Source organism: Sinocyclocheilus grahami, unplaced genomic scaffold (assembly GCF_001515645.1).
Source record: "Sinocyclocheilus grahami isolate Dianchi unplaced genomic scaffold, SAMN03320097.WGS_v1.1 scaffold89.1, whole genome shotgun sequence".
Classification (NCBI taxonomy): Eukaryota; Metazoa; Chordata; class Actinopteri; order Cypriniformes; family Cyprinidae; genus Sinocyclocheilus; species Sinocyclocheilus grahami.
This window is the reverse complement of record NW_015505268.1, coordinates 1,209,506-1,234,358: the sequence shown is the minus strand read 5'-3', so window position 1 is coordinate 1,234,358 and position 24,853 is coordinate 1,209,506. Positions and strand designations below refer to the sequence as shown.

Genomic DNA, 24,853 nt, shown 5'->3' with positions numbered 1-24,853 from the left:
ATACAGATATTCATTTAGTACTGTAAAACACACTGCCTAATAAAGTAACACAATAGTGACCTGCATTCAGTGGAACTGATTACACTACTGAAGTCTGCTGTAAGTTTAGCACATCCAAATATACTGAAATTTCCCCACACTTCCGTCATATCCTCAACTGAACTCATCACTTGAAACAGTGATATATATATATATATATATATATATATATAGACACAACCCACATTGGAATCAGACATATTTATAAATATTAACCTGTGTGATTAATAGCGAGAATAGTGAGGGATTTCTTTCACTTATCGTTATAGATAAGTGAGTATTTACCGTTAGAGGAAATGATGTAAACAGAACATGCTTCAGTAGCTATAAGATGACCATGTATGTACAATAAAGCTCAGCCAGCTCTACATATAAATAAGCAATATGAACTTACGCCGTGGCCATGACATTTGGCACTGCATTCATCGGCTTGCAGGAAGGACGCATTGCGGCATTCCCCTTCAAAACAGATCTGTTCAGATAGAAAATGAGGCAAAACGTTAATTAAATAAATTCTCAATATACTTAAATTGATAAATCTATTCAGTCCCTACCGCGTTCTCCCCACATTTGGTCCCAGTCTGAACCAGGCCTGGGTCTAAGGTGTCACTCTGCTCCTCATTACCCTGACCGCGCTGGTACACATGAGTCCCTCTGCACAGGATCTTCTGTTGACCATTCCGGATGTTGGTGTCTATGGCGACGGCATTGGATTCTAAAGGCTTGCTGGCAGTGCTCAGACACTGAATCTTCCCACATTTAGCATTCCTAAACAGAAGACCAACAGAATGTCTTTGATCGGCCCAAATGATGATGACATAAACCAATGGTCAAAAGTTTGGAATAATTAAGATTTATTCATGCTTTTCAAAGAAATCTCTGATGCTCACTAAGGCTACATTTATTGAATCAAGAATGCATTAAAAGCAGTACTATTGTGAAATATTATTTAAAATGTTAAATAACTTTTATATTTGAATAAGGGGCCGACCGGTTATCGGCGCCGATATTAAGCATTTCTATGGTTATCGGTACTGGTCATTTTCAAAACCGATTTGCCAGTTACATCATTTAAAAGCATTTAAAAAAGGTTTGTCAGAGACCTTGTTATTTTTAAAATTGTAAAACATGTATATCGGTTATTAGTCTACTTGATCTGTAATAATCGGGCCTGAAAAACTAATATCAGTCGACTAATTTAAACATTTTAAAATGCAATTAATTCCTGTGATGGCAAAGCTGAATTTTCAGCAGTCTCCAATGTCACATGATCTTCAAGAAATCATTTGCTGGTTTGGTGCTCAAATATTAATAATCTTAATATTTTTTCAGGATCCTTTGATAAATAGAACGTTTAAAATAATATTATTAGCATTTAATGTGTCCATTTAATTTCTGTTTTTAATGCATAACAATTTATTTTTCTTTCTTTTAAAAAATCTTTCGTACCCCAAACTTTTGAATGGTACAATATCACAGTTACCACAAGAATATTAAGCAGCAAAAACGTATTTTCAACATTGATAATAAGAAATGTTTCTTGGGCACCAAATATTAGTATAATTTCTGAAGGATCATGTAACAATAAAGACTGGACTAAAGATGCTGAAAATTCAGCTTTTGCAGCAATACCGGAATAAATTACATTTTAAAATTACAATCAGAAACAGTATTTTGAAATGATATTAGATAATATTACTGTTTTTACTGAATTTTTGATCAAATAAATGCAGCGTTGTTGAGCATAAGAGAATTATTTCAAGAATATAAAAAAATCCTAATTATTCCAAACATTTGATCAGTAGTCTAACTATAAGTAAGTGCATCTCACCTTTCAGTGCATTTCCTGTATGTACCCATGAAACTGCCACAGTTTCCATAGGGATCACCTGCTTTATTTACCTCAGTAAAGCAAAGATCAGGAGCAGGACAGGCATCTATGACACAGAGACAGAAAATTAGCCTTACAGCAGAAACAGAACAGAACAAACACATAATCTCATGTCTTAAGTTATTGGTTATGTGAATGTTATAATCTGAGGTATATCTCAGCTGGACTCAAATGCTTTCTCTGATGGCTACAGAGAGCAGCAGATGGCCTCACATTCAGATACTAAGATCACAGCCAAACACAGTATCTGCCATACAGTAATCTACAGTACACTGACACATGGATTTCCTTTGGAAAAAGGAAAAAATATATATAATGTAAATTTATTCCTGTGATGCAAAGCTAATTTTTCACCATCATTACTCTTTCAGAATTCATTCTAATATGCTGATTTACTGCTATATTTGTGGAGACAGTGACTCACTGAATATTGGGCGATTGGTTTTATGGTGTTACTTTTAAACTGTGGGACTTTTATCAGATTTTAGCACCACACAGACCTTTGCCCCAGAGAGAGAGGCACTGCTGCGCCAGCGTCAGGCAAATTCCTGTGTAACAGTAGGCACTGCCACCCGCACAACTGCTGCCATCCACCAGGTAAAAGTTAGCAGGACAGGACTCTGATTTCCCATCACAGTACTCAGGCAGGTCACAGGAGCCTGAAGGTGGACGGCACATCGCTCCTGGACTCTTCAGCTGGTCAAGAGTGTGAGAAAACAAACAGATCAAACTGTACTCATTTACAATACAATCTGCTTTTCTTAAAATAATGCCAGAGAACTACATTTTCAACATTTGAGACCTGTCTAAATTCTAAACAATAATATTATAACATTTTAAGGGCAAATCTTGAGTATAAAAGCTTTGTTGTACTAGTTGACAATGAATTAATAATTAAGGTTCAAAATATGACTTAAACTACTCTCTTAAAAACCCTCTAACTAACCTTTAATGCAACACCACATGCTGTTTGTTTATTTATTTATTCTTACCATTTAAAGTCATCAAAACATTTTTAAAAATCCTTATTTGTTAGTTTGTTTGCTTATTTACTTTAATTAAACTCATCACAAAATCACAAAACACAAAAAAAAACAGTTATTTATTTATTCCTTCATTCGCACCATTTAAAGTAACACTTACAAATCAGATTCAAAAATTCACACTAAAATCCTTTTTTGTTTGCTTAATTATTTACTATAAATCAAGAAGGCATATTTGTGGTTCCACAGGTAAATTAAAGCCCAACCACTCTTCAAGTATTCTCAGAATTTTACGTCAGAATAGCTGAACTAAAGAACATTCCCAAATCATATGTAAATACGTGCCCTCTTCTTCCTTACATTTCCAACATAGATTATATCCAGCTATTCCCATCCTGTAACGTCTAGATGGTGTATAATAGTATCCATGTACTATTTTGTAATGAATTAATTTCCCCTTAGCTTCCCTTATGTTCTTGGAGAGGAAGCACTATCTGTTTCTCACACAACTTTATGAAAACGCTTCAGGAGATTTGGATTATAGAGCATTATGGACTACTTTTATGATACTTTTATGTCCTTTTTGCAGCTTTCTTTCTGCAACAGGTAACCTAAACTGATTTATCTCCAAGAAGGCATATTTGTGGTTCCACAGGTAAATTAAAGCCCAACCACTCTTAAAGTATTCTCAGAATTTTACGTCAGAATAGCTGAACTAAAGAACATTACCAAATCATATGTAAATACGTGCCCTCTTCTTCCTTACATTTCCAACATAGATTATATCCAGCTATTCCCATCCTGTAACGTCTAGATGGTGTAAAATAGTATCTATGTACTATTTTGTAATGAATTAATTTCCCCTTAGCTTCCCTTATGTTCTTGGAGAGGAAGCACTATCTGTTTCTCACACAACTTTATGAAACGCTTCAGGAGATTTGGATTATAGAGCATTATGGACTACTTTTATGATACTTTTATGTCCTTTTTGCAGCTTTCTTTCTGCAACAGGTAACCTCGCCAAAAAAACATGTATTTTACCCCCCGGAACGCCATTGGGCTAGTTTTGGGTAGCCATTGGGCAGGTTTTGTTGTGAAAACCTGGCAACCTTGCAGTGCGGTCACTTTTACCATTGTTCAGCAAATTATTGTTATTGCACAATTAATGTGCAATATCCAGTCATTTCTATAGGAATCAAAGTGATTCATATTCTTGAGTTGTGAGGGCAAAAGATTTCCACACACACATTTCATATCAGGTTCAAGTTGTTTCTTTTTGAATTTGCCGGGTTGACCAACAGAAAGCTTCATGTATGGCTACACTTGAACTTATAACTTATATAACTTATAATGAACTTACAATCACTTATAATGTTACCAAGATTTTTACATCAAAAACCATCATAATTTAGAATAAGCTATTTTCTGTTCTGCTTTGACCCCCCTCATCAGAACGCTCTGTTTGAACAGGCATGGCAGATTGTAGACTCGGAAGTAAACGCCCACTGCTTTGATTGGCTAACAGTTGTGTATGTTTGACAACCTATATCCTTCATAGATGGACTCTGCTGTGTTTTTGATTAAAAACACAAATACTCAGTACATATTCAACGATCTGTAATAACAGACAAAGCAATAGTGACCACGTAATAAAAACAGTTACTCACACTTGGATACTGTCGGATCCAAGCATTGTCTTTTAGTTTCAATATTTCTGAAAATCCCACGTTGAATTGTGCCTTGTTTGCGAACGAATCCACGGTAAAATTAAGTGAACGAAGGACAAAGTTCTTACTGATGCAGTCTCGAACTTCATTAAGAATAAAGTTCATAAAATAAAGTTTATCCTTTGGGTTCTGCATAGACCTGCGTTTGCATCTCTCATAAACACTACAGGTGCGAATTGGTGGGCGGGGTTAAACAGGCAGTGATGTAGAAGCAGGCATTGATCATCTTCTGCGGAGTCTGTGTTTAGCCACACTATTACTTCATAGAGTTACACATTCCACAAGCTTTCGTTTTGGCAGACTGGTTTCAATACAAGCTGTTTTTAGACTAACGAGAAAGTTTTGAGTTCTAAAACTTAATTGGATGTTTTTAAAGTACAATGACCTCTTATGTCAAAAGATCAAGGGAATTATTTTTTTTCAGTTTATGACCCCTTTAAAACTATAATCAAGCTCATTATCAGTGATCATTATTATCGGATCATATGTTAATGAGGTGGGAGGAGCTACAGCGGGACTGACGTTACTAGCTGAGTGTTGTCATTGGGCAGCTGTGGCAGCTGTTTCCTCCTCCAGGACAGAAACGCACCCAGGGTGCTGTAGGGGTTGTTGGTCACAGTGATCTTGTCTTGATCATTCCAGATCTCCAACTGGATCAGAGCCACACGGATGTTCAGTGATTTGTAATACTAGGAACATCAAATCACATAATATATTAAGAGTCCAGAAGCAGGTAAATGATAAAAGTGTGTTTAATAGTAGGCAATCTCACCTTATCCACAAAGTTAGCTGCTTCAAGCAGCTTTGTTTTGGTCCTTTCAAGGTCCCGACCGTGCTTCACAAACTGAAAAAGAGACACTATTAGGATGCATCTTTGACCTCAGATGGCTTAAATTAATTTTGTGTCACGTAGGTCGTGTTTCTCAACTGGTGGGTCGCAACCCAGGTCTGGGTCGCTGCGCAGTATATCACTTCACTAAAGCACAGAAGCTACGAGCATGCAATGCGTGAAAAAAGTACAGTACAGATAAATCACATAACTGGTACTGTGTGTTAGCTAGTAACGATTTGCATGAAGGTTTGATATTCATTCTACTCAGGGGCAGTTTCCACGTTTCATTAACAGTTCATGTTAGTATTGTATATTCGCCATGGTAACTGTTGTTTCCATAACCCAAAAATACCATGTTATTTTCACTTTGTGTAATTTTGTATATGTTTAAATGACTGTGGTGGCGTGGCTCATACCAACTTAATTGTATTAACAAAGTGGGTCGCGGCTTGAGGACCATGGGAAAATGTGGGTCCCAAGGCCAAACCAGTTGAGAACCACTGACGTAGGTGTTGATGATGAGATGGTTCTATCATGAGTCATGACAGGAAACGAGTTTTATCTGCAGAGGTACAGTGGAGTGAGTCAACAAACAGACAAGATCTGAAGCTCCAGAGCTGTAAGGTAACTGTCATTGTTATTTACCAGACAGTTTTATCCAAAGCAACCAGCTGGTTATAATTGTGATGATTTATGTGATAAATATGACCTACAAAAAATGCTGATAAAAGAAGAACAAACTGTCTGAATCATTTTAACCTGAAGCAGTTTGAAACTGATTAAACATCTCAAACGTGGTGTTTCTATATATATTTTTTTAATCTGTTGAGCAGTCTTTTGGCCGTCTGTTTGAGTTAATCTACACTGTGAATAAGACAAGAGTCTCTCTCATCTCCCAAAGCTCCCCAAGAAACCCCTGCTTTTCAGCAGATACCTTTTTATAACATTTTATGTTATGCTGGTTGAAAGTCTCTTCACATCCCGATAGCAATCATTAAGTTAAGTTGTCTAAATGTATTTATATATTCTGTGGAAGGCGTAGGACCAAGAAATTTTCGTCCGATCAAAACGCTCGTTCCGAGCATTTTTATTGACTTTCCTACCTGCCTGTCAACATATGTATTTGCATACCTCTGTGCACCCGGTTCACGTAGACAGGATATGTCAACAGAACATTCACGTATGCTATGCAGACAGAGCAACTAGCGAGAAAGGCAGGCAAACATCAACAACCTGATCTTCCTTCCTGGTATTGTAATACTGTTACTAACTGTACTATAAAGTTTTCTCACCGGTTAATGACATATGATGTATTGTAGTAATGTTGTCTCTGGTCGTCTGGTCTGTGGGCGTATATACGTTCAGGAGACGTGGTTTTGGATGGCGATTTGCAGGGAGGGTGGGACGTTCGCTTTCAGTACTTTCAGGCTAAAGTTAGCATTTTCCAAGATGTCCTACTGCACCTTTAAGAGATTTTACCTCTGCATGGTCGGCCACCACCATCAGCTCCACGTATTTCATGCTGCTGCTGACATCCCTTCTTCCCTGCAGGAAGAGATAGAAAAGATAGGGATGAGCATAAGCTAATTTGATATATTACAGAAGAAGTGCTGAGTCACAACCTCAAAGTCTGAGTTTATGAATTTAAATACTGTGAGACATGATTAATTGAAACTGGGGGACATCCTGTGTCTTCGGACAGGGACAGACACTCTATTCATGTAAGCCAACGCAAGAACAATGTGTCCTTGGTTTAGTACCACTTTAGTCAGCTCTTCACATTTTTTAAATAACAAGTTTATTATCTGGTACTTTCCAAGAATAGTATACAAAATAGGGCCTGAACTCTTAAAAAAAAAAGTAACTTTTTTTTCTTCTTATTTTAACAAATCGTGAAAGGAGGTGCTTAATCAGGAAATGTCTACTTAATGTCATTTTTAGGAGGTTAAACAAAATTTTATATTCATTGGCTATAATATTTCTCAAAACTGTTGACAAAATACAAAAAAGTACAGTTCCTATAACCTAAACCTAGCAATAAACATGAAACAAATATAGGCAAAAAATATTAAAATAAAAAATACCTGGCCAAAATATATTTTAAATATAAACTAATGTAAACAGCTCAGCTTAGAGAAATATATTTGTAATCTATATATATATATACGTGTGTGTATATATATATATATATATATATATATATATACACAGTGCTGTGAAAAGGTTTTTGCCCCCTTCCTGTTTTTTTTTGTCTTTTTGCAAATTTGTCTCACTTAAAAGATTCAGATCATCAAACTAATTTTAATATTACACCAAGATAATGCAAGTAAATACAAAATGCAGTTTTTAAATGATGATTTCATTTATTAAGGGAAAAAGCTGTCCAAACCTACCTGGTCCTACATGAAAAATTAATTGCCCCCTCCAGTTAAATCATGAAAGAACTGTGATTAACCACATTATTTTAGAAAGCGGAGTTAAATTTCACTAGCCAAACCCAGGCCTGATTACTTCCAGACCTGTTGAATCAAGAAATCACTTAAATAGAACCTGTCTGACAAAGTGAAGCATGCTTAAAGAGCAACACATCATGCCGCGACCTAAAGAAATTCAAGAACAGATGAGAAACAAAATAGTTGACATGTATCAGTCTGGAAAGGGTTATAAAGCCATTTCGAAGTCTTTGGGAATCCAGAGACCCACGGTCAGAGCCATTATCCATAAATATAGAAAATTTGGAACAGTGATGAACCTTCCCAGGAGTGGCTGGCCTACCAAAATTACTCCAAGAGCGCAATGACTACTCATCCAGGAGGTCATAAAAGAACCCAGAACAACATCTAAAGAACTGAAGGCATCACTTGACTCAATTATGGTCATTGGTCAGTATTAAACAATAAGAAAGAAAGAACTGCAGGCCTCACTTGCCTCAATTATGGTCATTGTTCACTATTCAACAATAAGAAAGAGACTGGGCAAAAACGGCATCCATGGGAGAGTTCCAAGGCAAAAGCCATTGCTGACCAAAAATAACAAAGGCTCGTCTCACATTTGCCAAAAAATATCTTGATTATCCTCAAGACTTTTGGGCAAATATTCTGTGGACTGATGCGACATAAGTTGAACTTTTTGGAAGGTGTGTGTCCCGTTACATCTGGCGTAAAACCAACACAGCATTTCATAAAAAGAACATCATACCAACAGTCAAACATGGTGGTGGTAGTGTGATGGTCTGGGGCTGCTTTGCAGCTTCAGGACCTGGACAACGTGCCGTAATTGATGGAACCATGAATTCTGCTCTCTATCAGAAAATCCTGAAGGAGAATGTCCGGCCGTCAGTTTGTGAGCTCAAGCTCAAGCGCACTTGGGTTATGCAGCAGGACAATGATCCCCAAAACACCAGCAAGTCCACCTCTGAATGGCTCAAGAAAAACAAATTTAAGGTTTTGGAGTGGCCAAGTCAAAGTCCGGACTTAAATCCGATTGAGATGATGTGGCATGACCTTAAACAGTCCATTCATGCTCGAAAACCCTCCAATGTGGCTGAGACGAAGAAGAGTGGGCCAAAATTCCTCCACAGCGATGTGAACAACTCATTGCCAGTTATCGCAAACGCTTGATTGCAGTTGTTGCTGCAAAGGGTGGCACAACCAGTTATTAGATTTAGGGGGCAATTACTTTTTCAAGTAGTGCCAGGTAGGTTTGGATAGCTTTTTTCCCTTAATAAATTAAATCATTATTTCAAAACTGCATTTTGTATTTACTTGGGTTATCTTTGTGTGATATAAAAAATAGTTTTTGTTTAAAATTTGATATAAAAATCTGAATCATTCAAGTGTAACAAATATGAAAAAAATAAAAACAGTAAAAAAAAAAAATGTACATAATTATATTTTCTGTATGGGAACACATTAATATATTTTGATTTCAATTGTTGGATATACATGGCCAAGACCTGGGACAGGCCAAATTTATCATTATTAAAAGTGGTATACAGACATTTTACATATTTATCCAGATTTGGATTTATTAATAAAGATTTGTTACTTCTAAAACTAGCTACTTTTTATGCTAGGTTAATTTTACATTGCATAATAATTTAAAAACAAAAAACATGAGAAATGTGCCTCTAACACTTCAAAAATGCCATGGGGCACCAAAAACATACACTGATCCGAGAGGATCTCTAGTTGTGGTTCAAGGGTTATTGTACAGGAATCCCTTGTTACCCATGATCTCACCCTATTGGTCTGCTGAGGCTTTGCCATGACATCAATCAGCTCTTGAAGGCTTTCCGAGTGATTCCCCTCTCCATGGTAGTGTCCGCAGGTGCCCACTGGCAGTTTCAGACTCTGAGCGTTGAAAACGACATGTCCCTGAGAGTGTGTTTGGTTAGCTAGCGGTTCGATCATGTAGCTCACGCTGTTATTGACTGTTATCATGCCCCTGGGGATTGAGAAGACAACATGTCAATCACGAGGATGTTTAAACATTGAGATTAAATGACAAAGGGGACAATTAAACAGGCTGACAGGATGGAAACCACCCATCAGGGTTTTGCACGGGAAGCAGAGTATGCTTCACCACACAAAATTATCTTTATCCCGGATGGGAGGGTGAAGAAAGAAGGGAGGGAATAAAACTGAATTGATAGCCAACTTGTGTTTATGCTGAACTGGGTTATTTAAGCAAAAACAGATTTCCTTGCTTCCTGGATACCCCAGCTTTCCCCAAACACAAGCATAGTTACACACACAATCCTTCACAGATGTGCAGTGATGGCCAACTATCAATAAAAATGCTTCCACTGCAGAAATGCAAAACAATAAGAACCATAAAAAGAAGCCAAAACAAATATGATTAAGATTCATGGAAATGATAATTGTCTATAAATGTTACAACTTGCTACTTTCTGTAGGAATGAGTATTTTGCAAAGTTCCAGAATGCTCAATGACATTAACAAGATTCTCGAATGTCAACTAAAACATGCTAAGATATGTTGACACGTCCATGATACATAAACATCGACAAAAATGCTTTCATTGTTCTCATTTAGTGGAATCATACACCGCAGCTGTAAAAATCATCTGGAAGGGTGTGTGTATACACTATAAAATGCTCTAGTTTTCCCCTTCTCCAGTCAAACCTCACTCACTCAAGCTGTGCTGGCTTAAATATTCATCGATCTATTTGGATCAGTCAATGCATGTCTGTTCTTCTCCTGTTTGAGTCTCTGAAGGCATCGAAGCGCTCAACAGGACTCTATGCATCTACCCTCGGCCCACTCAGAAACCCGGAGACCCGGCCATGCTACTACAGTAAACTTGCTGAACTCACTTCCGGGCTAATAAACTAGAACTTTTGCACAACGAAAACATGTCCTCATGATATAAAGTCATAGCACTAATACTGAAGTTTTTAGAGTCTGACAGCTTAGGAAATAGAACTAAAATGGTTTGTGAAAGTCCCAATTACTAAACAGGAGACAGTTCTGCATGATAATGCAAAATAACATTATAAGATATAAATCTGACAAGCAAAAGAAAAGAAAATCGAAATAAAATAAAAATAAATGCAGTAAATATAAATAAAATATAAAATGAAGTAGAAATACATGCAGTGTGTTTTTAGGAGACTGTTTTCTTCTGAAAGGTATCATGTATAAATCAGAAAATGAAGCTATAGCTCAAAGAAGCTCATGATTTTACCCGGTTACATTTCGAATGTGTAATTTCTGAACCACTAGTGGCACTACGAGGAACTGCATAAATCATTTTAAAACTTTTTTTTTTTTAATTACTTGATTGAAATCCTGTTGTCACTATAAATAATTACTTTGAGCTATAGAACATGCAATACAATAATAATAAAATAAAAAAACATTTTTTCACACAATATGCATCATGTATAGTATGCAGATCTGCTGTGGTTCTTACCTGAGTCCAGCACAGGTGCTGATGACCAAACTTGACCCCTGGATCCCTTTGACTGACCCATGATAATAACAGTGATCCTGGAACCAAAACAACACTATATATATTATATACATTAGGTACAGTATATATATATATATATATATATATATACACACACATACATACATCTCCTATACCTAACATCAGGGGAAATAAATTGTGATCATGCGTAATGGATTTCATACTGCTTTATCTAATCTGGAATTACTGTCACAACATTAACATCACACATACGGAATCATTTTAAACACTGATAAAGGCAAAGCAAAACAAATGACTTGTTTCTGTAGTGATTTAGAGCCTATTAGCTTACTGTGACAACACAGTTTATCATAAGATTACCATGACAATATGAGCTATTCATGTGTAATTTAGAAGTGAAAGATTGTGGAACGGCTCCTGCACTCACCCTGTTGGAAGGCCTGGATAACTGACGGTCTCCATTCGGATTGTACCATATTTCCTGATATTCAGAGGAGAACAGCTCCCTTGGAGAAGAACATACAAAAAAAGACAAAATCGTTCAGTTATACATTTAATCAGCACACAGCTGGAATATAACCAGAAAACTTCCATCACGTCCATAAAGGAATAACATAAACACTTCCAACGTGACTCAGGTTATTCAAAGAGAAGAAACTGAGAGGACTTGCTGGTTTTATTTCAAAGGATTTCTACACAGAATATGGGTGACAGTGTGAGTTCTCTTTCCTTTAATGTCCTTGAGCTCATTAAAGATTCATCTAAAGTGGCTGAATGCTTTGAGAATCAGAGATACTCAGTAAATGTGCTTACAGTCTGTTTATTGTACTTATATACTCTTCTTTCTCCTCAAAGGTTGAAACAAGACCACTAAGTGCTAAACTGGCCCTAAATATTTAATTTCCCCTAACAAGACTAACAAACAATTTTCACAATGACTGGAAATAACACTCAGATCTTGTCTTATATATATACTTTGAAGACATAGTACTAATTATGATTATGATGATTTTCTTGTTCTGTACCCCCACATCTGAAATAAAAATTGACACCAGTAACAGATATGTCCATTTTAACATGATACTGGATATTATTTAGCAATATTATTAATACCCTTAAAGTCACTTTTTTAATATTGTCACAACAAAACGGCACACATTACACTATTTTATTTGGAAAAATTCATGAAATTAATGACGAGTAATTATTTTAATATGTATATATTTTTTTATTCTGTTTTATTGGTTTAACAAGGCTAAATTAAATATTTTCCTTCTCAGGAAAGTAAAACTAGTAAATGGTAAGTGTAAAAATCTAATAATAATCAACATTTATTTACAACAAAGACAGCCAGTTTACATGCCACATTGTTTGTACCACCTTGTTTTAACCTTTATTTAAAAAAAGAGAAATGATGCATTATGTAGTACAGTGGTTCCCAACCCTGGTCCTGGAGGCACCCCAACACTGCACGTTTTGCATGTCTCCTTAAACAAACACACCTGATTCAGGTCATCAGCTCATTAGTAGAGACTTCAAGACCTGAAATTGGTGTGTCAGAGAAAGGAGACATGCAAAATGTGCAGTGTTGGGGTGCCTCCAGGACCAGGGTTGGGAGCCACTGATGTAGTACACCAACAAAATAGGAACTGAAACAGACTACCACTAAAAATACATTTGATGTGACAATATGACTTGCTAATGAGTCTATCTAAACCTAGCCACACATTGTGGTCTCATTCGGTCTCTCACACTGTCAACAATTCTGAGTTTTTCTGTCAATATGGGGTGCTGTGTGTACATTAATGAGGAAAAAAAAAACTTAAATGATTTTAGCAAATGGCTGCAATATAACAGAGTGAAAAATTTAAGGGGGTCTGAATACTTTCCGTACCCACTGTACATCTCAAGCATCTGTCCCTCTTTGTTTAAATTAGTTGGCCCAACAACACTTGCTGGACACAGTCCAGACCTACTGGGCCACAACCTCCATCACCCCCACGCAGGAACACCCACCAGGCAGCACAAGTCTGCAGGACCCTGGATCTCTGCCAGGGAGAAAAAGTGTCATGGACGCGAGTGCAAAGAGGCCCTCAGAGACATACCAGTCATACACCCTTCTGATATACACTGGGTCTTTAAAATAATGCCACAAGTAGAAATACGATCACACAGGGTCCTTTAAGGTCGTATAATCATATGTCACAGCATCAACTTGCATATTAACAGTTTAATTCCCCTAATGCTAATATGAAGGCAATTCTGGATAGAAGCTATGTCAGTAGTGATTTGAACATTATCAGGTTTTTACAGTTACATACAATTCAACTAGATTTTTTTCTTAAGAAACATCAGTACAAATTTTGCTGCCATGAGTGTTTGTTAGGGTGTTTTTTTTTACACTGGTCATGCATATATGTACACAATAAACACAAATTCATATAGTTTGTACCTGAATAAATAAAAACAATAGTTCATATAAAACAATAATAGTTTTTGAAGAACTTGACCCATATGTTTTCTCAACTTCACTTTTAAATAATGGTTGCATATATATTTCTAAATGAGTAATTTTAAGTATTAGTATATTACATGTGCTTCTTGACATAAGATACATTTTTACTATGATACATATTTTTTATGTGTAAAACCATTACATTTGTTTGTCTCTCTAGTTTACCCTAATACATTGGTATGACTTGTCCTTTAAAATCTTAAAGTCAGCATGAAACGGAAGTTGCGATTGTCTTTTCTTCGCTACTGTGGACAGGGCATCATCACAATGTGGCAAGGGGCGTAACATTTCCGTCTCACGCTTGAGGTATTTGGCCAATCACAACGCACTGGATAGCTGGCCAATCACAGCAAACCTCACTTTTTCAGACCGATGAGCTTTGTAAAAATCGATGCATTTCAGAAAGGCGGGGCATAGAGGAGAAACAATAATGTACAGTATGTGGAAAGTAATGTGTTTTTTGAACCTTAAACCGCATAAACACATTTCATTACACCAAATACACAAAATACTGTTCTTTTTAGCAGCATCATATGACTCCTTTAAGTCATATTCGTGAAAAAAATTAGTTTGCGATGTCCTAAGAGTAATGTTGTCGTAATATCCTAATATCTTTTCAATGTTTAGGGGTAACGTACTCCCTCATGACTGGTGTCAGTGCTATAAATTGAAGCTTCAGCTACAGCTTTTCCCCCTGACGTTTATCCTAGCGTTTACCCCTCACGTCACTAGCTCCGCCCCTTGCGCCATAGCTCGTGACCGAAAGAGAAGATAAGTCATTTTGAGGGGGAGGGGAGGTTAACATTTTTGATTAAAGATTACGAGGGCAAAATTTATTTAAAAAAAATTATGAAGTGCACGGATAAATTATTAATAATAAACACTACATTATTCCATTAAAAAATAAGAATTTTCCATTTTGATTTCATGGTGACTTTAAGAATATGACCTCAATCACATGACTTTCTAGAAATGACAAGTATTAGTATTAGCCATAAATATTCCTCTCTTTTCTTCATTTTAAATCATTGTAAATAACATGGCCACACTGACTGTTGTATCAATATATACAGAACATTAAAATATTTGTTACTTTTTTTAAAATACATTTTTATATATCTTTTGAAATTATTCCTGAATGTTAATCTTCTGCTACCATATTTTCCCTTCCTAGCATTAGCTTTCATTAGTTTAAAATAATATTTGGTCAGTTAACAGAATATTTGGTCAGTATTATGATGTTATCCTAGTCTTAGCTTGACCAGTGTGTTTTTCTGATAGACATTTTTTCCCTCGGTTAAGTCTAAAAAAAAAAGACATTGATTTATCAACTAGGATTACCGTTGTGTTCACTTTGTGTGGTTTTTGAAGCCTCAACTTCCTGTACACTTGCATTATATGAACTCACAGAGATGGATTATTTTTCTACAAATCTTTGTTTGTGTTTATCTGAAGAAAGAAAGCCATATACATCTGGGACAGGTAAGTAAATGATAAGAGAATTTTCATTTTTGGCCAGAGTATGAGAGGAAACAGACCCAATTTTAATACTAACATACTAAATGATTAACATAATATATGCAAACATATGCATAATACATGCAAGCATGAGCTCCTTAGGCTTGAGAGCAAAGCTGACAGATATTCCACCAATTCAACAATAAGAATCAAGACACTTATGCATGAAATGTTTCACCCTGTAATCAAATGCATTAGCACTGACATCTAATTAAGCATAGGAACTTAAGAGGGTGACATTTAATCAACAGTCTTCATTTTGCTTAAGTGTGCACTGACCACCTTTTTAACAGACAACAACATCTACTGGAGGCCCAAGTCAGTTTTTGATGGACAAATAAAGGTGTATAATTTGCTATGTCAGAATTTTTCATTTGACAGCGAACACCAACAAGGTCATTCTGCTTCCAAATACAATCAAAGAGTGTGGAAAAGCACTCAAGACAAAATATGGGGTAGTAGGCCAAAAGGGTTCTTGAGTGTATCTAATACCCTCTCAAACAATGCATGCCTGTTGATCCAACCCTCTGCTGAGCAGTAAGAGGGAACTAAAACAAGGCTTGCACTTAATCTGCCACACTGCCACCCAGTGACCCAAAATGTGATGCTATATTGAGCCCAGCCATAAACAGCCCCTGGGCCAACAAGAAGACTCATAAATTAACAATAAACTGACTCTGGCTGAGCATGACGCTATAGTCCCTTAAGCTCTGGAAAAACAGAGTGAGTGAGAAAGCGACAGGAGGAATTTTACTGACAGAAAAAAGAATGTTGCGCCTACCAGGTGGGCGATTAACAGAAATTTTAAGTGGCGCCCTGGCAGTTGTTTTAGCTACGCGATAACAAACACTTACAATAGACACCTATAAAACAACCGCTGGCAAAATTAGACCCTGTAGAGAGTTTGAGTGTGGTCCAAACTAACTAGACTAACTGTACAAGGAGCCCTCGAAAAACTGTTTTCTTAACTCGCTGATGGTCGTGACCACCCATTAATATTTGGACATTAAATTTTATTTCCCATCTGTATTACAATTTTTTTTGTCTCTATTACAAAGGGCTTTATTTAGCATACTGTCTTTTTGTTGTGAAATCTTTATTTTTATAAAGTAAATATAAGAATATATTTTATATTGTTAGTAATATTTAAAGATGAACACTAAGTGGACTCAAACCAACTTAGGGTTACTTGATTATCCATATTGTTTTCATATTCCATCAATTTTTGAAAAAAAAAAAAAAACAGGTCACAAAAAGTGAGTATCAAAAATGATACATCAGGCTTTTAAGCAACGTTAATTTAACATCTCTCAAACAATATTATATTGCATTGCATTATGTTTTGCCCACACAATAAACACTACACAGCATTGATCATAAAACTAAGCATTTAAATATTATCTTAAGACATATTACTGAGTGAGAGTGACAACTGATATTTATATGCATTTTATGTAAGTGGTCTGCTGTTATAAAGATCTCACTGATATACAAGCTATCAGAAATTCATCTTAATTTTCTGCCTCATAAATATCAGAAACTGCACTAACTTGAATGTTTTTGATCATTTTAAGCCTCTGAATAAAATTGAGGTGTTTTGAGTTATGAGCTCCATATTCTCCTATATCACACTATGTGAGCCAAAACAGCCTGATGTATCAAATATGATACTCAACAAAAACATATAAATGTTATTATTATTATTATCTTTATTATTGTTTCCTAGATTTTGTCTAAAGGTTCAATAAACTGTTCGATTTGAGAAGAATAAAGGCCCTTAGAAAAGTATAGTGTTCTGTAAACTCTTGGTCAAAATTGAACGGGATTGCATGCAAATTAGCTTTTTGTCAAATTCCTTAGCTCAAGTTTGCTGCAAATAAAATTTACATTTAAAATGATAATAAATCATCTTTCTTCCTCCCTCCCTCTGTATAATATAGAAAAAGAATATTCAAATATTACAACACAGAGATGCAAAATGGATAGGAATGATTTTCGACCCTCGGAGCACTAAAAGGGTTGGCGCGGGACCAGACAGATGCAGTGATGAAGAGCTGTGTGTTTGAGACACGGCCGTCTGGCAGCAGCTGAAACAAAGAGCTCATTTCAGTATAGACGAGCTGCGTCTCAAGGGTCAGTGGGCCACATTTTCTCCTCATATCAAATGACATCATTCTAGAAGGAGGGCGAGGAAGGAGGGAGAGAGAAAGATGAAATAGGGACATCACAAACAGACAGAGAATGATTGGAAAGGGCAAAAAGAGGAGAGAGGACGGGCTGGAGGGGAGGATGATGTAATTGAGGGCATTGCCTTGGCCATCACTGTGATGGAGGGGCTTTTATTGCCCTTTGCAAGAGCGTATGCAAGCCTAAAAGCCTGTCTGAGCGCTTTGCCCTCTAACTGACAGCCAGTCAGCCTCCCAGAGGGGTCATCTGAAAGTCAAATGAGCCAATGCATGTTTCAGAAAATACACAAAAGCAACAGAATGCAGAACGCACACATTAAACTCAACATAAAATCAGTATTGAACATATTAACCCTATAAAGACTGCATCATATTTACTCATATACACAAATTTCGGAGGCAAAACGTTCTGTTGTCTGATTGATAGTTTATACTTTTTTAGCAAGTAAAAGGTCATGGTAACGTGTATTTTTTTGCTGTGATATCCATACCGATTTTTATGAAGTAAACCTAAATTACTTTTGTTAGTTATATTTCAAGATGAACATTTACTAGCCTGAAATAACTTAGGTTTACTTCATTATCCATACATCATTAAAAAAAAATCATGTTAAAATTTGAGTATCTGATAGTTAATGAACATTAAATATGGGTCATCAGTATTTTGAAGAAGATTTATTAATGTTCATCTCTCAATCATCATTATATTGCATTTCATGATATGTTTAGTAAAAGCCTGATGTATCAAATATGACACTCAACAAAAAAACACATATGCAAACCCTTTTCTTTAATATTTTGCCTAAAAGTTTAAAAAAACTTGGTTTTCCTGACTATTATTTCAAGCTTTACAGGGCTAATGCACATTCCTGGACTTATTGTGAATGATTTGTTGGTGCACAAATGTTAGTCTTTGTAATATTTCATCAAAAAAGTCAATACACCAACCGCCTGACTGAATCAACTCCAGATGGTAAACCCAAGTCCTGCTCTAACTAATTTCTATTTGATTCCAAAATATGATGCACTATAAAAGCAAAATGGTTGTGAATGACATTTCAGGGTGACTTTAAATAAATAACCACTAGTGACCTAACAATCCCCTGATTATGTATCATTCTGATGTCACAAGCAAGCATTTAGACAGAAACTATTAGGGAGGACACCGAGACTAATGTATCCTCTGAGATCTGTCAGCCCTATGGAGAGAGAAAACAGACAGAAATACAAGAGAGATAGAGTGAAAGAAACTGTACTGGGCAAGTCAGCAGACACTGTCTAAAGTCTGTCATGAATTATCCTAATGTATATGGGTGCAAAAGAGAACGAGGACTCTAGTTTGAGGTTCACTGCTTCGGAAAACTTGAGCCCTGAATAACATCTCTCGACTGACCTTCAAGTCATACTAGCCCAGACTTGCCACCCTCAGAAAAACTGAATCAGCAGTGCCCTGCCTGGATCTAAACCCAATCACCTCCTCTGGGTCCATGAGGGCAAACATTCATTAGAATAAAAGCCTGAATACTCCGCCAGCACACACACACACACACAAAAGCTTTTTCCTTCAGACTGTGATGGATCTATCCTGGATGATGGCCACTGACTACAGATGCCTGGAGATTCACAGCTGCTTTTTAATATTCTATGCATGAGCACTTTTAAATGGAGCAAATAAGACATACGATTAAACAAGAAGGCAGAAAGCACAGAGATTCATACTAATGTTGCAGAAAATGTTTAACATTTACATCGCTGACACAGCCAAACATTCCCCAGAATCAACTATACTGCAGCAACAAAATCCTAAAAAAGCTAAGAAACTTGTTAAGAAAGCATTATATACCAGCATTCTAACATGGATTGCACTTGATTATGGAGTGTATTTCGTATAAAATGTTAGCTGAAAGTACTAAAAGTTAATGTGCATATAAACAAAAACAGTCAACCAAGCAAACTGGCTTTAAATGTTAAAGATTTATCAGTTCAATATGTAATTGTGTATAAATGAGACCTCAGTTGCAGTTTAATGTGAGAGAAGATGAAATTTCTGGTATAATTTCCTGCACTCAAAATCATCTGTCAAGAAACCTAATTAGCATGGATTGTTTTTCCCACTGAGTGACCCATGGGTGTAGATGGAGGTTAAAAGGCTAAACAGAGGGATACACACTAGTTCACAGGCTTTCAGAGGAATGACTCATAGTAAAACACCAAAGACAGAAAAATATGTCTAATTAATGAGAAACTTGACCCCAATTAGTATTAACCCGATCATTTGTACAGAGATGGATATCTTTAAAACCCTTTCCCTTGCTTTTATCTTGTCGCACAAATGATCAAATGATAAAATTATCCACAAGAGAAAATGAAACCCAGCTTGTATTAATATTCAGTGCTTGGATATGAATACGGGAATGAGTGTGGTATAGCTAACACTGCATTGATTTTGCAACAACCTTAATTGACAAACAGTCCACATGAAAGAAAATCATACTAGTACTCAAACCCTCGGCATAGAAAAATAGCTCTGCAGAGACACCAAAAGTAGAAATATATCATATCAGTGCTACTCAAATAAAGTGCTGCAAGCATGACGTATAACTTGGAAATTAGTTGGGTGATTCTCACGAAACCATTAAAACACCACGGCACTAATGATTTTAAATATAAAACATGTAATTTAGTAATATAAAAAAGCATCAGAATAAAGACAATACTGTTCTCTACCTTGCACAATGTGTAATTTCAACTTGAGAATTAATTATTTTTCTATTTTACTGCATTTTCTGCTGAAATTCTCATTACCGCAGTGTATAGAACACACACACACACACACACACACACACACAGAGAGAGAGAAAGCATCAAGTCTATACTATACGATCATGTGTACATAAGTCCCCCCCCAATGTTACTGTATGAGACATTTTGATAATGTCATGCTTTCCATGCTTGGGAAAAAAAGGTTAATTTAAGCATTTTTTTAATTTGCATGCTTGAAATTTTTAAAACCAAGATTTCGTGAGAATCACCCAGTTATTTCAGGTTCCATTGTCCTTGTTGATGGGTTTTTGGTTAAATGTCTGAAATAAGTGTAGCGCCCCCTTCAGTCCTAGGTGTATCCACACTTTGGAATTGTTGACGCTAGAACCCAGATTCGTTTAATTGTGTCTCTCGACGTGATTTTACTTAAAATCAAAATGTGACCCTGTTTTTATACTACTTCTTACAAAGTGCAACACTGACCTCTGTAAATGGCTTTCCAAAAATATATCTACATATCAGTTCTTTTTAAAATGACACGCTATGTAGCAGAAATATACAATGAATTTATTTAAGACAAAAGGAATCAAAGATTAATCGAAATCTGTTCTCTCAACTTATAAATAAGCTTTTATCTTCAAATACAGTGCTTGCTTTGACTTTTTCCCCTTTCCACAACAACACACTTCAAGGGTTAAACTTTTACACAAATATCAAAATATGAGTTTTTTCACTGAATCACTCTTCCAAATTAAACCTCAGTTCTTTTCCCTTTGGAAGTACAAATTGGTCACCAATCAGTGTAAACCAATATATCAGTGTCCTTTGGAAAACTTAAAATATAAATACAGCAAGTAAACAAACTTTAGATTTAGTTAGAAATACCAATGTAACCCTTTATTGACATACTTTCAACGAGTCAGAGTATTGAACCACTATATGGTTCAAAAATAGAAAAATAGCTTAATGTGGGCCCACCACACTCACTCACTTACACACACACACACACACCGTAGCAGGCCCGAAACGTCGCTGGTGTGCGTTGAGGCCAAGTGAAACCTAAAATGGCTGCTTCGCTCTCGAAGAGCACAAATAAAACAAACAAAATGCACCTGAATGAACTTGCAAGAGTTCCAGGATCAGATCCTGGAACTCTTGCAAATCAGATCAGTCCACATGAGGCGGTGATCGGTCGGCAAACTCCTTGGAGACTGAAATCATACGTGGCCAATGCCGCCAGCCAACGATGTCCTGTTGCATTAAGCTTAGCTGTGGTAAGGACATATGTGAGCGGATTATTGTCAGTTCTTCACTCCATAAAGATAGTCATGAAATGTATCTACTACCGCCCACTTCAGTGCCAAGAACTCCAGTTGGTGAGTATGATATTATCATCTGAGGGGGATTCTACCATGAAAATTTCCTTCTCCAATGGTTGTTGTGACTCAACTGTACAAACAGCACACATTTCTCCTCTTGATGGTATGACGCAAGTATCTGGCCCGGCCCACTTCACTTCTCCAATGGGTATGTCAACAGCTTTCTCCTTCACAAGTTTTGTAGATGATATTATTTCTGCATTGTGAAGTTGAATTCTTAAGGCATGTGCTACATCTGTCTGAGGACCAGCTGTATCAAGTCCAATCAAACGTTGGAAAAAGCTTGCATTTGTTCCAATGATTACCAGCACTTGTTCAGGGCCCTCGGGTTCAGGACAAACCAGTGCAAGGATGGAAACTGTTTCTTCCACACCCATGACAGAAGCTGGAAAGGAAACATCTACCAAGACATAACCTTTGTATGGGTAACTGGCTGCACTAAGACCCCAAATAGATAGGCCAGAAAGAGGCTGAATGGGTACTGATGACAGATTTTTAGAGTACCATGACTCAAAGATGATAGTGACCTGAGATCCACTATCTAATAAGGCTTCACAGGGCTGACTATTGATCTTCATAGCAATTGTCAGAGCTGGACCCACCAACCCTGCAGGAAGGCTACTTTTCCCAACCACAATCGTCTGGCTTTTCCGGGAGAAACTGGCTTTATCCCCAGTGTGTTTACCATTCTGATCCATCCTTTCACTTTTGGCCTTTCGTAATGATCGCACAAGCTTCTGTATCACCAGGCTGTAATTCTCAGTAGCTTTGCACCTGGGAGCGATGTGGCCATCTTCCCCACATCTGTAACAGAAACTGGCTGCACTAAGACCCCAAATAGATAGGCCAGAAAGAGGCTGAATGGGTACAGATGACAGATTTTTAGAGTACCATGACTCAAAGATGATAGTGACCTGAGATCCACTATCTAATAAGGCTTCACAGGGCTGACCATTGATCTTCATAGCAATTGTCAGAGCTGGACCCACCAACCCTGCAGGAAGGCTACTTTTCCCAACCATAACCGTCTGGCTTTTCCGGGAGAAACTGGCTTTATCCCCAGTGTGTTTACCACTCTGATCCATCCTTTCACTTTTGGCCTTTCGTAATGATCGCACAAGCTTCTGTATCACCAGGCTGTAATTCTCAGTAGCTTTGCACCTGGGAGCGATGTGGCCATCTTCCCCACATTTGTAACAGAAGTAATCTTCTTTAGTCATTTCAAGTCTGGGTTTCACAGATGTAACAGCCTGCTCGGGTGGTTGTGTTTCTTTTGATGACTGTGACGACTGTCTGACACTCAGTGAAACCAGCTGCTCTTCTAGTCTTTGTATCTGCCTCCTTAGTGAGTGTACTTTCAGGTCTGCTGGTGTGTCTCCTCCTCTCCTACTTGGTACAGGCTTTGACTCCCACATCACCTACGACACAGGTACTTTAGAAGGACCTTCTGTTACTTTTGTCCGCAGCTCTTGAATCTCAGCCTTCAGTTCTCTCACTGCAGCCAAACCAGCTAGTTTCTGTCGTGGTCTAGGGATGGGTTTTGCAGTGGAACCCAGACTATGTCTGGCAGCTTCACTTTCTTCAGCCTCCCTGATCTCATTCAAGAGAGCTAAAAAAGTAGGTGGATTCTCTCGTCTCTCTCTCAATCGCAACTGAAGCAACAACAAGTCAGATTCAACAGCTCCTCGAATTAGCTGCTCAATTCTTGTTCTGTCGACATTGTTCCCAGGCAACCCACTTTTTTGTGCTACCCTTGTCAAAGATTTTTCCATTCTCTTCAAGAAATCAGAAAGTGCTTCATCAGGATTCTGCCTCAACAACCTGAAAGCAAAATATAAATCTTCTCCTGATTCAGGAGTTCCAAAAGCACCCTCCAAAGCCTCCAGATACTGAAGGGAAGTTGTATCTGGATTAGCAAATCTGATAGCCTTCACAACATCCAGGGCTGAACCCTTTAGGCTTTCAATGATACGTCGACGCTTCTCTTTCTCTGAGCATTCACACTCCACGACCATCATTCTGGCTTGATCCATCCAGGTCTCCAAGGCTTCTTCCCCTGTTGGAGTAGGAACAGTACCTGAAAAGGTTCTCAAGCGTCGGTATGCACTTCCATCACTAACAGGTTTCGAAGTCTTTTCCAGCAGCTCACCCACCGCACGGATTATTGCTTCTGGAGACCCTGCATTGGAACTGGGTGAAGAGAACATAGCTTGAAGATCAGAGACATACTTTCCTTCCTGTACTAACAGCTTTGATAGTTTCTCAGCAAACCCAGCAGGCGGTGACTCCACTCTTTTGCTGCAACCATTTTCCACGGCTTCCCACCTCCTTCAGGTATTACTTCTACAGGTAGGCGAGAAGGATCAACCACTTCTTTGCACTCACACAGCACAAGTATAAGCCCTGGTGTTGGCCCTTCTTTATAATCCCTGACTCTCACTCTTCCCAAAGCTTTGACTGCTTGGACCGTTTGCTCAATTTGTGCCACCTCCAAATCTGCAGGCACTTCCAACAGTAACACTGCATGTTTCTGATCAACTATTGCTTTCTGACACCATTCATCCAGTTTAGTTTGTAAGACAGAATCATCAGCATCCATTTTCTCCCGACTCACATGAACACCAGCTTTCCTGCAGCAGAATATTCTCTTTGCACTGACTTTTAAGCAGTATAACAGCAGGAATCGATCCCGGACGAGCCAAATTGGTCACCAATCAGTGTAAACCAATATATCAGTGTCCTTTGGAAAACTTAAAATATAAATACAGCAAGTAAACAAACTTTAGATTTAGTTAGAAATACCAATGTAACCCTTTACTGACATACTTTCAATGAGTCAGAGTATTGAACCACTATATGGTTCAAAAATAGAAAAATAGCTTAATGTGGGCCCACCACACTCACTCACTTATACACACACACACACACACACCGTAGCAGGCCTGAAACGTCGCTGGTGTGCGTTGAGGCCAAGTGAAACCTAAAATGGCCGCTTCGCTCTCGAAGAGCACAAATAAAACAAATAAAATGCACCTGAATGAACTTGCAAGAGTTCCAGGATC

The 24,853-nt window shown here is 37.4% G+C and overlaps 1 protein-coding gene across 1 annotated transcript in view; it reads right to left on the bottom strand.

Annotated features, from left to right (window-relative positions):
* The window catches only part of LOC107587108 (disintegrin and metalloproteinase domain-containing protein 19-like), a 34,004-nt gene that overhangs the window by 4,709 nt on the left and 4,442 nt on the right, over window positions 1-24,853 (bottom strand). The window contains exons 4-14 of the mRNA XM_016274752.1: window positions 11,858-11,936; window positions 11,410-11,486; window positions 9,714-9,918; window positions 6,952-7,017; window positions 5,413-5,484; window positions 5,151-5,329; window positions 4,583-4,589; window positions 2,431-2,710; window positions 1,871-1,976; window positions 594-807; window positions 434-511 (exon numbers count right to left, since the gene is read on the bottom strand). Of these exons, the coding sequence (XP_016130238.1) occupies window positions 434-511; window positions 594-807; window positions 1,871-1,976; window positions 2,431-2,710; window positions 4,583-4,589; window positions 5,151-5,329; window positions 5,413-5,484; window positions 6,952-7,017; window positions 9,714-9,918; window positions 11,410-11,486; window positions 11,858-11,936 (1,363 nt within the window). The remainder of the gene's footprint in view (window positions 1-433; window positions 512-593; window positions 808-1,870; window positions 1,977-2,430; window positions 2,711-4,582; window positions 4,590-5,150; window positions 5,330-5,412; window positions 5,485-6,951; window positions 7,018-9,713; window positions 9,919-11,409; window positions 11,487-11,857; window positions 11,937-24,853) is intronic.